This window comes from Pezoporus flaviventris, unplaced genomic scaffold, assembly GCF_033815535.1.
Source record: "Pezoporus flaviventris isolate CSIRO_AGI_PZ_B2104156 unplaced genomic scaffold, CSIRO_AGI_Pfla_v1 ptg000064l, whole genome shotgun sequence".
NCBI lineage: Eukaryota > Metazoa > Chordata > Aves > Psittaciformes > Psittacidae > Pezoporus > Pezoporus flaviventris.
In genome coordinates, this window is record NW_026892612.1 from 227,619 (window position 1) to 244,007 (window position 16,389).

Consider the following 16,389-nt stretch of genomic DNA (forward strand, 5'->3'; position numbering starts at 1 on the left):
CAGAGTAAGGAACATGAAGATCATAAGCAAGTTTGATGCTAAAAATCTTTATTCTAACAGACAGCAACAAGCTGTAGCAATACAAATTGGTACAGCAGAGAAAATCACTCAAGAAAATCACTGTTCTTTAAATAATCTGAAGTGAAAAAGCTATTGTGTGAGAAAACCTGTAGGCTGTTATTTTCTAGGACCAAGCCAGAAAAGAAATGAGAAATAAAGAGAGGTTATCTCACTGTGAAAAACTGCACTTAAGCAAATACAAAGAAGCCTTTCTAATAATGCAGCTTGAAGTTGTGCAAAAATCAAGAAGATAGAGTACCTGTATAGATTTTCTATAGTTTCGGAATTAAATAAAGAACACAATTTTCCTCCTGCTTCTTCTCTGTGCTATACATGCATGATAATAGCTATATTGAAAGCAAAGTCAAGAAGAAAAAAAAATAATCTTCATTCGTACCACAGCAAATCTTTGCATTGCACATTCTGCTTGTGAAGAGGTGCAAGATGAAGTGGTAGATGTTACCCATATTCAGTTAATGTTGAATATACTGAGGCTCTGCTAATGAAGAAAGAACACATTAGAGAACCTTTAATGTATTAGACATGATTCTTCCGAAACTGGTTCAGGACTAAAAGTTGATTGAATTAAAACCATTATATGTATATAATGCCAACTAAAGAACAGGATATAATCATCTTAACTTTTAAATTTCTGAATAACTGACTTTTTTACTAATTTAGAATTTACTATAATCCATATTACTGGCAAACATATACATGGACAACTAGCAAACAGAGGTAAACTGATGGAGTTTCATTACACTGTGAAGAAGTAAAGTATAGACTGAGGTTCTCAAGCAATTTATTTTTATTTAAAGCATTATAATTCAATTTACCTTAAAGAAATCTACTGAGTATTTAAACTGAGGTATCTGAAATCAGAATTTGGCTTGATGCTTCAGCAACTATTAGATCAAGGTGTTAAGGATACTCATTGGCCACGTCTTTTTTTTTCAGGTAAACGGTTGTCTTTTTTTAGCATTTTCTCTATTAATTCACGAATCTGTGCCCTTGGAAGAAGTCTATAAGAAAGCTACAATAAATGGAGATGGAGAAGTTGATGAAATTCCTACACACAAAGGTCAGAACAACAGAGGTACTGATCTTCCTTGAACTGCCACGTTCAGCTGTGTGCATTTTCCACCTGGCTGCAGTGAGACTGAATGGAAGATACCAAATGTTGTTCTCACTGAGAAAAATTTGCACGAGGGAGTGCTCACACTGAACTGGGTGAGGCCACAAACTGCAAGTATGAACCTTATGTATGCAGTCTCACCTGGATGTGGTAATGAATAAGGCCATGGCTTATGTATTACTGAAATGAAACCAGGTACAATGATACCAACCAGCCCATGAAATCAGATTTGTGCATTATCTATGAGCATTGTCAGATTGTTTGCTTGTTTGCTTCTTTGATTCTAAATGTGAACTTTTAGAGGATTATGGGTCACCTATTGAAGGGCTATGCGGAGAATGAGGTGCCAGGAATAGAGCAGTGCAGTAAACCAAAAGGTTAAAAAAGGTTAGTAACTGCATTTGGTGGTGGATGTTTTTTGCACAGCTTCTTCTGAAAGATTTTTCAGGATATATTGAATTTCTGAGGTAGCTGGTATTAGTTTCCTCCAAAAGGCAACAGGTTCAGAAACTTACAGTGTACAGGTTTACTACAGAACTACAATTAACAGGCCTACTCTAGGCAGTAAAAATTTACTAGCTGTTTAGCCTGAAAGCAAATATGTAGCTCAAAATAGATGTTTTAGAGATTTTTTTTTCCAGGGATTGATTTCTGCTTAAACCAAGAAGTTTGCTCATGTTTATTTTTACATTCTCTAACATCAGACAAAAGAGTTTGGATGCTTTTGTGCCAGCTTCTTTCTTACCTCTACAGACAGTTAATGACTGTTCAAGTCACTTGTGTGAGAAAATATCAATCTGAAAAGTAAACAGACTATTTCTTCCCTTCTGCCAAAGAAGGAAGTGGAAGATTCTTCAAACCACCCCCAGATATGATGCCCTTTTCCACACACAAGTAAATCTTTTGCAATATCTCAAAATATCTGTTCTGTGTTAGCATGTTCTGGTTGCCAAGTCCAAGAACAAAGTTGCCAAAATTCGTGATGGCGTGTACTAATCTCTGATTCTTTTTTTAGGCAACAAAGGACTACCTGAATTTTTTAATTAAACCTGATACTGCACTGATGATGGCTGTCGGGGAAAAAAAAAAAACAAACAAAAAACGGTTTGTGGGGTTAATGAGTTCTGTAAGGTAAAGTAGACTCTATAAAGTCCTCTGCTCAACCCGTTTTGCAGCATAAATTACAGGTTTCCACTGTTATTTCTTTGCCAAGGTAAATAGTGTGAGGCAAAAGGAGCAATCCAAGTGCAGGAGGTAGTGATATTAATAATGTAGAAAAACTGGTTAGAACATCTCCATATTAATATAGCACTGAGTTAGATGGGCCGTTTTGAACCTCTGCAGCTCAGGATATGCTTTAGAAAATAAGTAGTAAGTGGAAGAAGAAACATTCTAAAATAATCCTGAGGGTTTTTTTGGTGGGTTTTGTTTGGTTGTATTTTTAGTTCGTTATGGGTTGGTTTTTGGTTTGTTTTTGTTTGTTTGCTTGTTTTTGGGTGGGAAGTGTGGAGGAAAACATGATTTTTAATTATAAATCCCAATCAGCAAAACAGTCATTGTTTTAATTTCTGATGGCTGCAGCTTAACTGAGAACTGAGAAAGAACCATGCAGTGCTTCCACAATGTAATTAATTTAGCAACAAACATACCAGCTACATTATTCAGACCACACAAACCTTGCTGCTCTTAGGACAAGACTAACTGACCCACAGCAGCTCTTGAAGAGCAGCTCTGCCAGACCTCACATACAGCATGTGAGTTAGCTTCCCATATTTAGTACCAGCAGTTAGTTTCCATCATCCACCAAGGAACTCACTGAAAACCAGCAGGTCTTATTTGGGGAAAAAGGCAGAGCAAGTGTCATGCAAGTGTCATCCTGTGAGACAAATCGGTGATGCAAAAGTGGATATCCCAGTTACAAAAAGCTATTTAATACAAACTCCCAAGTAAGGATAGAACCAACTAGATGCCATGCTTGAGTCAAAGAACACATTTTCTTCATTTGCAGGCCTGGTTTTGGCGTCTTCCACATTATCAGATACAGCTCTTTGGCATATGCAGCACTGCCACTTTTGCAATGGTATTAACACAGTAGGTTGCATGCTGCTGAGTAAAAAGTAAAAAAAAAAAACTAGAGAGAAACGAGAAAGAAAATATGATGAAGTATTCTGCACTTGAAAGAAATTGAGAGGAGTTACATGAGGAAGTGAATTTGATTTAACAGTTCAACTCTAAGTACTGCAGTAGGGCTACTTGTTTCTTTAAAATCTTACTAATGTGGGTGATTATTAAACAATGCGCATCCTAAATGCACCATGGGTTGCAAAAAAAAACAGCAGGAAACACATGGGTAGAATAACAGTTTTTTGCAGCAGCTGTGACCCAAAGAACAAGTCTTTTATTCTTTCTTATTTGGTGTCTTTTTGCAATTAGATAGTGGATATTAGAATTGCGCTTGATTTGATATTAGGGTAGGATATTGTTTTGGAAGAAGTAAACAGGAAAAATAAAATCCTTTTGCTTATTTTTTCTAAATATTGCTTCTAATACAAATTTGCCTGTCTATGGAAGAGCAGCTAGCTTCGGAGGAAATGCAGCTTGATTTTAACCTTAATTTTTTCAATACATACATGCTTAATAGAAAGCAGTTTTATGCTTCGGTGGTTTGTTGGAGTGTTTTTGTTTATGGAATCCATATTGCTGTTGTCTGTGCTGTGTAATCACTGGAAGAAAGTAATTCTGAAGGAATTGCTTGGGGTAGGGTCACAGTTTTTTTCCTGGGATTTGTTGGATGGGGTTCTGATCAACCTGGTCTAGTGGAAGGTGTTCCTGCCTATGGCAGGGGGTTGGAAATAGATGGTCTGTAAGGTCCCTTCCAACCCAAACCATTCTATGATTCTATTCCCCTCCTGTTGTGCCAAATAAATAAGACCAGAAACTGGTCTTACATTACTTCTAGGATTCTTCTTTGTATGTGTTTTTTGTATTTATAGCTTTGGTTTGACTCTTGTCAATGGGTAGGGCAGGAGTAGCCCAGGTTTGCTGGCAAGAGTAAGTAACTGCATAGTGAGGCAACTTTCAGGAGACTGATGCAGAGTAACCCTTCTGTCCTACAGCATGCATGGGTCAGACACAGGCTGCTTGTGGGAGTATTGCGGTTTTATGCACAGCAATTGGAAGGTAGCTCAAAACCCAAGTGTGGAAATTATAGCTAACTCTTTCCTTTGCTCTCTTGCACTTGTGCAAGTTTTGCCATGGTAAGAAAGCATGGGTTAGCATGGACAGGGGTCTCTTTGCAGTGTGTCATGGTTTAACCCCAGCTGGTTACTAAAAAAGCCATGCACACAAGCAAAGCAAAACAAGGAATTCATTCACTATTTTCCATCACTAGGCAGGTGTGCGCATTTCCCAACCCCAGGAAAGCAGAGCTCCATCATGCATAACACTTATGTGGGAAGACAAACACTATCACTCCACATTTCCCCCTTTCTTCTTCTCCTCCCAGCTTTATATACTGAGCAGGATGCCACATGGTCCGGGATATCCCTCTGGTTAGTTGGGGTTGGCTGTCCCGGCTGTGAAGCCAGTGAGACTCTTGAGGCTGTGTAAGCAATGCTCAGCAGTAACTAAAACATCCCTGTATTATCAGCACTGTTTACACCACAAATAAAAATCATAGCCCATATCAGCTACTACAAAGTAAATTAACACTAACCCAGACAAAACCAGCACACAGTGGCAAGCATGAGCAATGATTAAGGAAATTTCTTCAGTGGGCAGCAGAAAAAACGGTTGCTAAATGAGAAAGTGATCGCCTTATACAGATGGCAGTGCTGTCATAAATGTAGGCATGTCCTGCATGTGCTTGGGACCCACATCAAATATTGTGATGGTAGGAGTATTATAAACTCCAGGTTCGTCTTAGCAATGAGAAGTTTTCACCAGAATCCTTCTTTTTTTTGCTTAGCCATTGCTTACTGTGTGACCAAGGCTGTAACAGCAAGCCTGGGGAAAGAAAGAAGGATATTACTGTAAAATATTATAACTACCATTCAAACACAAACATTGCAGCCATTTCTTTCATCACCTCCTCCCTGCAATGTCAGTCAGCTGGGCAATAATTTTCATCTTCTACTCTGATACTACAGCATAGGTGAAAAATCTTTCTCCCTTGTAGCTTGAAAATTAACAAAGCCTCTTCAGCTTTCCATAAAGAGAATAGAGGTGACAGCCTATGCAGGATATTCCTTGACATAAGAAAGCAAATCTACCACGGGGCAAAGTATCTTGTGTGGGTTTGAGAGGGTACTGTTCTTCCCAGTACTTTTAAATACCCTAACTACAATGAAAAGGCCCAGCAGTCACTGGTCCAGTTTTTTATTCTCTATGTCATCATGAAATCAGTTCTTGCAGTTAAGACAAACAGTTTTTACAAACTGGCTTGCTTTCTTTTATAAAGTGTTTCCAAACTTGCAAAGTATTGTTAGCATCAAATATCTGTTCTTTTTATCTCCATTTTCATTGCCACCTAAGCTTATGCTAACAGGCTATACTCTCTGTGAGATTACTCTTTTCTGTAAGCACCTTTTAGCACCTTCGCCTTCTATTCTTCCCCATGAAAAGTAAGAATTTTAAGTTCTAGGTCAGAAAATGTTATGATATGTAATTTTTTTGTTTTGCTTTCCAACTCATCAGAAAGAGAAATGACCAGATCCACCAAAATCTGAAATGAAGTTATTTCTGGTTTTGTTACATTTAATGAGCTGAAAAATCCCTTGCACATCCTACTGTTTGTAGATCTCTTAACAGATCTCAGCTCACTACCTCCTGTAACATATTATTACTGCTTACATTCAATTTCTGCAGGAATACTGATCAGAAATAGTTTGACACTAACCTTCAAGTTGCCTAACGTCTGTTCATCTGTAAGGCATTGCACAACCCATGACAATACAGTAAACATTTCCTAACCTACTTCATTGAGATCCCCAGACTTGTTCTTCTACGTTTCACTGTGGGATTCCTGGTGGCAATCTGAGTTGACTGTTGAGAAATACAAAGTATTTTGGAACACCGACTCTCAAACATATAAGAATCTTGTTTAGTCATCTCCAAAGGTGGAAGCTGCCTGAGATATCTTGCACTGTACTACTTTTACTTCTGCTACCAAAGCCTTTATCAGCAGGATTCTCCTGAAAATTGCACCAAACCCTTAATCAGGCTGTGTTGTATCATTTTGTAGCAAATTAGAAATCTAAATCAAAGGCTTTAATTGCTTTCATATGTGACAGACTAGTCAGTAATATTTTGATCTGGTCAGCTGTGGCTGGAAAAAGTATGTGAGATACACACCTGATGTTCAGATGGCCATTGTTATAATTCAGCCTAATCAGGACTAGTTAGATCAAAGTTATTTAACCTGAGACACCTATTAAACTGTTTTCTGAAAATGAACAAATAAGGAGGGCTGTAAAAATGCATTTAAAGGCTCTATGAAATAAGAAAAAAGGCTGGGTTCTTCAGTATTTTTAAAATTTAGAGAACTTTAAGCACCAACCATTATGTTTGCGCACATTGCACAATACAGTCCTGTGCAGAGACAAGTAAAAGCCAGTAAGCTGCTTGAAAGCAGTGCTGTGCATTTTTCAATAAGCCAGTTCAGCTTCAGCATGGAGAAAAGGCACTAGAAAAAGAAATCATGATTAATAATTTCAGGGAATTTCTGAATATGCTGATAGAAGCTTTCAAAACCATCAAGCCCTATGCCCTCATGTCATATTTCAGCAACATTTGAAGTAATCAGACAAGCTTTGTTTCACACATAATTTAGTAACATATCAATGGTACTTGATAGAATTTTATATAATAACCAGAACCTGTTCAGTAGATAATATCAGCTATGCCTTACTATGCACACATAGACAGTACTTGTTGCTTCACTGTAATCTAACACAGTTTCGGTAGTCATCACATTAATATGCAGTTATGTCTTTTTAGAAGAAAGTGGTCCTTTCAAATGGAGCAAAACTTCAGACTGCTCAAAAACACCTTCTGTGGTTTGCTATTCCAGATTAAAATATGAAAAAAAAAACCTGAAACTTTCAAGGCAGGTGTGTTTATTAGACATTCTTGCAAGAGTGTTTTGTATGTATCTTTGTACTCTGATTTCATCACCTGGCTTCAGCCCACCAAAAGTAAGGTGTGCCAGAGTGTCCTTGGATTGAACTCTTGAATCAATGAGAGTTTTGTCACACTGGGAGTGGAAACTTCCAAGCTGCTGGTTAACATGCTACTAGTTTTACTACATGGCGCTCTTTTCTCTGAGTCACTCCTGAATTTTTCACCAAGCTGGGTATTAACACAATTTCCACCTTGTGTAGGTCAGCCCTAGAATTTCTCAGTATCCAGCAGATTATTTTTTACGTGGAAGAAACAGGGTACTTCTGCTCTTATTTTAAGCCTTTTCTAGGAATGCACCCTTTTGCAGTATGATGGCAGGAGACAGGGCCTCTGGCATAGGGTTATACAAGTGTGTCAGGGACAACAGATAATGGTCCGTGGTGAAACACACAAAGATAGAAAAGTACTGTTTATCTACTTTGGCTCCTCCCCGAAGAGTCCTGCTTTGGCTGCTCTCCGGAAAGTCCAGCTTTGTTTCCTCCCCGTAAAGTTCAGCTTTAGAACTCTCCAAAAAAGTCCTGACCCTTGGAAACCTTTCTAGATATTGTTGGCCCCTTCTTCCAACATAGGCTGGCCCCCTGAGTCAGAATGAGTGTGCATTTTTGTTAGTATGAAAGCCTGAGCCTCATGCAATGCAGAGAGGTAGAACCTCATACCACCCAGGTCAACATTTCCTCCACAGGGACACCCACCAAGGTTGAGCCTGCCATCTCTCACTGTGATGATGTTTCTTGGAGCTGATTTCCTGATCACCATTACATGGTCTTTGAGGTTGGTAAGATAACCAAACATCAGAAGTATCCTTTAATGAATCTGTTAGTATCCCTATATTTTCCTATATTAATAAACTAGTAGTGAATTCTCTATTTGTGTCTCGTTTCTCTTACCCAGAATCCTTGAACTCTGGAACAAGAAGTCATATGTTTCACTAAGAAACAAGATGAACAGATTATGTTCTGCACTGCATTGAAGACTGATTAGTATGATGAGTCCACAAAGGTTATATTCAGTCAGGTAACCTGGCACAGGCCCTATAAACATGACATAACACATGCTCTGTTTTCTTTATTCTGGTTTCTTTGACTGTATACATATATATACCAGAAAAATATTGCAACACTTTTCACTTTCATCATAGCTGTAGATAAAGTAGCGTAAACAGGGAACAGAAGTTTTCCCCTAGCTGAAATAGTGCCTGAGTTTCCTCAGTGCAGGTACCTACTATGAAACTGCTCTTCTCTTGGCTGGCAATGCTAGCGGACATGTTTTATCACTAAAATCTGATGACACTTTTAGAAGAAACAGAAGAGTACCATACCTGGTATCAAGGACAGTCCAAGTTTTAGCTGGGATCACACCAACCCATCATGATGACTGATAAAAATTACAAACTTTACAACTATTTGACAGAATGAAATAGAAGTCATCCGTTAGACCTTCGTGAAATTACCTAACCATGTACTTCTTAAAAAAAAAAACAAACAAAAAAAAACTTCCTTGACTTACTACTTCTCAAGGTCTTCTGTTACTAATATTGTAAACCTTAAACCCAAACGTACAGATACTGACAAACAAGACACTATATGCCATCTTGTGGATATCACAAGAACATCAACATTGATTCTGAAAAGATGCAGTCTTTAAGAAAAAAAAAAGGGGGAGGGGGAGAACAAAAATATCTCCTTAAATGCGATTTATAACCTAATGCATAATTCATTACTATCAGGAAGAAACATATTCTGGAAAATATGATTTGGTTTGTTTCTTCCTCTTCAGGGGAAATAAACTAACAATTCTAAGGGCTATGTGGGTTACATTGTCAACTGGCAGTGCTCTGTCAGTTAAGTAACTGTGTAACAACTTTGGGATTTGGCCTTCATACCCAAAACATGTCCATTAGGAAGCACCACTGAAAAACACATTGTAACATTATACTCTGTTGCTCATGCTCAGAGGCAGCAAAGTGGAATATACCCGGTATTAGCGCATTCAGAGCATCTTTTTCTCAGAACATCTTTCTCTTTAGCTTTTCCTTCTTACATATATACTACCAACACTCTGCTGCTCAGCTTCAGCTACACTTACGATTCTGTAAGTCAGTCAAAGCTGCTGAAGCAATGAATTTAGAGGTTAGCATGAAAAGGGTGGTGGGGTACTGGGATAAGAGATAAAAAGAAAAAAGGAGAGGGTAAGTTTGAGGCAGAATCCCTTTTAAAAATAATTTTGGCCTTCCTGTATAAAATAGTTTGTGTCCACAGCTTCCATGAACTGGTAGCATTCAGTATTTTATAGTATGACATCTAAGTCAGTTCCTCAGGACAGTTCAAATTTTTAGAAGTTATTTACTTGAAATGCAATTAAATATAAACACAAGTTATTGGTGTTTACACAGCTCTTCCTCCAAAAAAAAAAAAACAAAACCAAAACAACTAACACACTTGGAAGTTCTGAATTATTTTAAGCTTATATCAAAACAGTAAAATTAGCAGCTCTGCTCTGCTAGAAAGAGGGGGAATAATTCGAAATTCACCTCAAGGACTTTGGTGGTATTTCTAGACATAGATGTGTGTTCATATGCAAATACGTTAATGTGCAGCACAGCATTGCTGAATGAGATCCCAGAACTCATATATATGGTATATATATATATATATGACTGGTACAAGCAGATTGTTTGCTGGCAGGCTCTCTGCTCTATACTTCAGACAGATTACAGATGTTTTTCACACTTAATAATACTATTTCGAACTCATGCAAACTCAATTTACTTGAGCTGGATCAGGGCCTTAGAAAGTGTTAATCATCTGAAGACATTAAAGAGATTTATCAACACAACTACAACAGGAAGAGCAGCTGGAAACAGTAAGTGAAGGAAGGAAAATGCTGAGTTACCCTTCACTTTCCTTTTGGCATGTAGAGTGAACATAGGATGAGCATTTTGGTTTTGATGCTTGGTGGGTTTGTTTTTTGTTTTTTTTTTTGTTTGGTTTTTTTTTTTTTTTTTTGTGTGTGCGTGTGTGTGTGTGTTTTGTTTGTTTGTTTGTTTAAAAAAAAAGGAAATCCCTGCACTAGCAGAAGTAATGACAGAAAAGGAAATGTGAGCATGACAGCAAACCATAGAGGAGCAAAAATGTTGTGAAGCAAGCAACTACAGTTTGCTCCTATTATGTTACAAAAGAATCTAGTCTCAGTTTTCCAAATGTCTGCTGTGCTCTGAAGCATTCTACTTTTTTTTTGAAAGAAAAGCCAAATGCAGAGTTACCAAGGAAGAAACGATCATGATTTCTATGCATCGGCGCAGAGTGCAAGACACAGCTTTTTCAGATAAGACGAGTAAGATGTGGCACCCTTAGTAACTGTCGCTGTTCGGTTTTTGTTGCACGGAAGCTGGACTGGCCAGACCATCTTGTTCCCCGAGAGCAGAGCCTCATGAAGTCTAAGGGCAGGAGGGAATGACAGCCCGCCAGCAAGCAGCCGGCTACGCCTCGCCCCGAGCACTGCGGCCTAGCTTCGCTCAGGATACACCCCTCGGCTGAGCACCCAAAGGGCTGACCCGCCCTACATCACACAGGCTTCCCTTCCCGGGGCAGGCCCCGGCCCCGCAGCAGCCTGTCCCAGAGACACGACAGCCCCCTTCGCCTACCACAGCCCGAGGGAGGGCGGCGACCCTCCGTGCTGCCCGAGAGCATCCTGCCGGCTTATGACAAGGGGGGACGGGCCACTACGGTTTGTCAAAGACCCCGTTTCACACCCAGGGAGGGGTGCTAGAGGGCCGCAGCCGGGAGCAGGCACTGCACACGGAGCTATGGGAGGGCAGAAAGCAAGGCCGCCGTCAGGGCCGCCACACCGGCTGCGGGGCAGGCTGGGGAGCAGCCCACACCCCTCCCACAGCGGACCGCCACCTCCCAGTCACGACCGCGGCCCTGCAGCAACCTGAGCATGCCCAGCCCCCTCTTTCCTCCTTCCTACTCCCCCCACTCCCATTTATGGGGTGGACGCGGTGGTGTGGGCAAGTCCATCCTTGAGGGGAGGTAGGTGCCTGTCAGGGAGTTGTAGCAATTGAAAACTGGAATGTTCCATATAGCGCCTCCCCTCTTCTTAGTAGGGCCTGGAGTGAGGTGGTGGTAAGCGCCGGGCGGGGGCCGAACCGGCTCTGCGGCGCATAGCTCGGAGTGCCGCGGGCGGCTCCCGCTGGCGTCGCGTGCCCGACCAACGGCCGCGGCCGGCCGTCATGAGGCACCTGCCGTACTTCTGCCGAGGGGAGGTGGTGAAGGGCTTCGGCAGGGGCTCCAAGGAGCTGGGCATCCCCACCGGTGAGCGGCGGGCGGCGGGGCGACTGTAATGCCTCCTGTGAGGGACACCGGCGAGGTGCTTGCCGCGGCCCCCACCGGGTCCCTGCCGTGGGCCCGCGGAGCGGCCGCAGTGCGCCTGCCGGGGAGGCCGGCGTCGGGCGCGGGGGGGGTTTCTGTGTTTCCCAGGCAGCCCGAGCGAGAGGCGCCGTGACGGATTGTTCTGCCGGGTGGAGCTCGGCGGCTTGTCGGTGAGCTTGAGAGACGCCCCGCTGTCCTGCACCGGTGCCCCTTTGGCATGGCGTGCTCCTTCTGTGAACAGGCGTAGCTTGCTCCGTGTTAGCGTTTTTCTGGCTCTTTTTCTTCTACATAGTTAAGAGTGTTGTAGCCTCTTTTGTGCTATTCTTCCCTTCCCCCTTTTAAAGTAGTCTATTTCATTCTTTTTTGTTTGTTTAAATTACCTAGTAGTCGTCATAATGATGTACAGGATGTAGATAAATGATCACGTGCACGGTGCTGTGGTGTGGCAGCTTGGAAAATACCCGTTTACATGAACCTCAGATAAGAACAAGAAAGGGAATAGGCATTGGGAGTAGCTGTAGGGAAGAACTTTCATGGGGAATGATGCAGATTTTAAAAAACAGGCAGGTGGACTTGGCGTACAAATAAATATCTTCCTATTGCTCATCTTTGTTTCAGTTGTCTAAACGCAGACAGATGGGTATTTCAAGTGAATTTTAGCCTGTCTTAGACACTGAAGTCAACAGTCACGTTGCGCCACTCCTAGCAGGCAAGGAAACTTTTTAAGACCAATTTTGAGGTCTGGATTTATGACAACATTGGTCAATAATTTCGGATTTTTCTCTCCATTGTGTATAAATGGTGCGTTGGTGCTAGGGAGCAGGTGGCATAAGTTGTTACTGCTTGTGGGGTTTGACAAAAACTCAGTAACAGTATATTCTTCTAAATCAACTTGTCTTACATGAATAGATCTACTCACATGGGAAGTAGAATTAGTGCTTTTGAAAGAATGTTAGGTTCAGTTAGAAGGGAATTTATTTCACTTTAGATATGTAGTTTTCAAAGAAAATTCCAGAAATCCACAGATGCCTCTGAAAGGCAATATGTACAAAATTGATTGGTGACAAAATCATGCTATCATTTCTACATATTTTATTTCATAAGTAATTATTTAATTGACAAGTAAATACTCCTGTGATGCTATTTTATAGTGCAGAATAAACTTTTTTTTTAACCTCATCTTTCACTATATTGAAGTTTTGATAGCTATCCTAAGAGAAAAATGCATTCTGACTGGATGTATTGCATGTTTGTTAGTTATTGCCATGTAAGAGAATGTGTGTAACTATAAAATACTGTATGCGCAACAGATGTGATAACTCTGGTATTATCACAGTGACTGAATTTTATGGCGCTGTTTTGTATTTTGCCAAATGGCATGTTGCATCATTTTCATCATCATCATCAGTGTTAAGCTGGTAAATAGTATGTAGGCAGTTTGGCTTATAAATGAAGATTCTGTTATGTCCTTGACTTACACAAAGTCACTCACACTTTTATACTTTCCAAAATTTTTGCAGCTAACTTTTCTGAGCAAGTAGTTGAAAGCTTTCCATCTGATATCTCTACTGGTATATACTATGGATGGGCCTGTGTTGGAAATGGAGATGTGCATAAAATGGTATTGAGCATAGGATGGAATCCTTTCTATAAGAATTTTAAGAAATCAGTGGTAAGAATTTTGCTTTGTGTGGGATTTTTATTGCAATAAATGAACCAGATGTTGAATTTGAATAAGATAAGCAGCATTTGATCCATAAATGAGATCTAGAAATCCTGTTTTCTCTTAGAAATGTATTTGATACCTATATTGCATGTTTGTATTCTGAAAAGAAAATTCAGTAGCCAGAGAGAATGCAGCTGTAGGTAAATAAAGGTAATTTTCTTCTTTCTATTCTGGCATTATTTAAATAATTCCCAAATAAAAATTTAACAGTATTTCTGAAATGGTGGTTGCTTACAGTGTTGGAAGCTAAGTAAGCATAAACTTGATCGATGCATTGAATTTACTGATTACAAGAGCCCTACCATGAGCTGGAACATATTAATCTATTGCGCTCTGCAGTCTGCCTGCTTTTCATATCAGATGTTGAGGCATCTTAATTTGTAATGATTTTCTATTAGTTCTTTTTTTAAAATGATGGAATCCATACATGACATGTGCTGTGGCTTGATTTACAGAATAAATATTTAAAGGTATATAATAATAGGATGGAGGAGTTGAGTTAAAATTCTGAACTGCAGCAGCTATATTTTTTCATGCTGTCAAGTGCTGGTGCTTTTCCTGATTCTCTCTAAAGAGTTCTATTTTGATGGTTTAAACTGCTTTTATTTGGGCATGAATCTATGCTTCCAAGATTCTAAGCAGACTCCAGAATGTGCTTGCCTTGTGCAAATGTATACTTAACAGTTTTGTAGCAGACTCTTCTGAGCAAGTACTGAAAAGCTTTCTATCCAATATCTCTGCTGGATCTAGCGTGTGTGTGCCTATATTGGAGACAGAAATTTGTGTGGTTTTGAGCATAAGATGTTGGTTCCTATGTGAGCTAGAAATGCTTTCCTTAAGCCACTTCAGTAAAGATCTTAATAGTTATTTGAATGAAATATTAAGCTCTGTTCGTGATTTGCTGCCTGGAAATTTTTCCTCCAAGAAGTGGTGAAGCATTTCCCCTGAATAATATCTGGGGGTTTTGTTTGTTTTTTTTTTGTTTGTTTGTTTTGGTTTGTTTTTTGGGGGGGGGGATATCAGAGTAATCTTAAGTGAATAATTTTTTTTTTTTAATTCCATGCAAAGTACAATTCTCCTTTCTAACATAACCAAAAGTCCTAGCTTTTTCCTCTTGCATTATATGTGCTTAACTAAATGTTCCCTTGATTGGTATGTGTTGGGGAGAATTTGAATTAGGGGTATTAGCTACATCTTTACATTGGGGGTAAATAAACTCAAAGTTCATCATAAATGTTGACTTATTTCTCTTCCTTTAGGAAACACACATTATCCACACCTTCAAAGAAGACTTTTATGGAGAAATTCTTAGTATAGTCATAATAGGATATATTCGACCGGAAAAAAACTTTGATTCCTTAGGTCAGTATTGCAGGTCTCCCTCAAACTAGTCTCTTGATTTGTCTTATTCATGCAAGTACTGTGTCTTCAGTCTGTCTTTCCATAATGAGATATTGATCTGTTAACCTTTGAAATTTCAGTAACATATTTTTTACTAAACGTACAAGTTGGTTTAATTAAAAAAAAACTCCAATGTTTCACACTAAACTGTATTGTCACTTGTCTGAGGAAGAATTTTTAAATCACAGGTTTTTTGTAAAAGCATGAGTCTAGCCTGTTAATTTCTTTAAAAAAGGCAGCTCTGTTAGAATTGAAACAGAAATGCTGAAATGTATGCTGGAACAAGGAGAGAGAAGTGCTTATAATGATGAAAAATGCAACCCACCCTGGTATGGTTAGGAAAAAAAAACATTTCAAACCCAAAGAATTTTGCCTTTCAAATGCCATGGTAATAATTATATTCTACTTCTGGGACTGTTATCTGTTATTCTGTGGTACATGTTATTTCACTTGCTATTGTGTGCACAGAATTCAGACCAACTTTTAAGTATGCCTGTGCTTATCTTTTTCAGAGGCACTCATTTCAGCAATTCAAGAAGACATTGAAGAAGCAAAAAGACAGCTAGATTTACCAGAGCATCTTAAACTCAAAGAAGATAACTTCTTTCATCTGCCAGAAGGCAAAATAGTGAACAACCACTAAGCAAACTCATACTGCTTTTTTATTATTATTCTTATTATTTTTCCCTTTGTGGGATTTTTGTTTGTTTTGTTTTGTTTATTTTTCTTTTGTTTGGTTTTGGTTTAGTTTGGTTTGGGTTTTTTCTGTTTTATTTTAATTTTTTTTTCTCCCCTGTCATTGAGCTTTTACATTTGCACTGCTTTTATAGGTACTTTGTTGTCATATATCTGTTCAGGTAAACTGAGGTTGGAACCAAACATACAAGTTTATTTCAGTTTCCTTGTGTTAATTCATTACTAACCCAATGATGCAAAAGGAGAAGAAGGCTGGTTTAGGTCCTCGCAGATAAATTGTGTGTCCTGAAGTTACCAGTTGTTCAGAGACCTGAGCATGTGTAGAACATGACCAAAGTTTATCATTACCTCTTCTGACCCCAAGGTGTGGATAGTTCACTTAAGTGAAGAATGTCTGGTTTTAACATACAGAATGTTATTCCAACCTCTTACCAGTTCTATGTCATTCCTGCATCTTAATTTCAAGTAGTAGCTTAGCAAATTTTTGCCATTCATTGAGTCAGAAATTTCCTGTGGTTCAGGAAGCCAATAATTAGATAACTATAGTAGGATTAATTCTCTATAGCTCTTATTTTTTTATATGCTACACAGCTGTCGTGATTGAAACTGTTAATTTAATTGAAGGTATTTATTTTAAGTTTATTTGAAATGGAGGAAATCACTGTTGCTCATTGAGTTACTGGAATCTGAGATGGACTTCTTCATAGTTGACTCTACATAGGACAACACGTGACCTGTAGTTTACTTCTGAGGAAGTATTTCACTAAAATTCGGGAAATGAGTGACAGAATTCAGGAAATGAATGAATAAACTTTAAAGGC

General features: G+C 39.2%; 1 protein-coding gene across 1 annotated transcript; it reads left to right on the forward strand.

The window, feature by feature from the left end:
• Nucleotides 1-11,385: 11,385 nt before the first annotated feature.
• On the forward strand, nucleotides 11,386-15,572 carry LOC133278249 (riboflavin kinase-like). The gene is made up of 4 exons (XM_061470794.1): nucleotides 11,386-11,688; nucleotides 13,266-13,417; nucleotides 14,731-14,833; nucleotides 15,385-15,572. Exons 1-4 carry the CDS (start codon nucleotides 11,607-11,609, stop codon nucleotides 15,513-15,515), a joined length of 468 nt encoding a protein of 155 aa, XP_061326778.1. The 5' UTR covers nucleotides 11,386-11,606; the 3' UTR covers nucleotides 15,516-15,572.
• The last annotated feature ends 817 nt before the right edge of the window (nucleotides 15,573-16,389 follow it).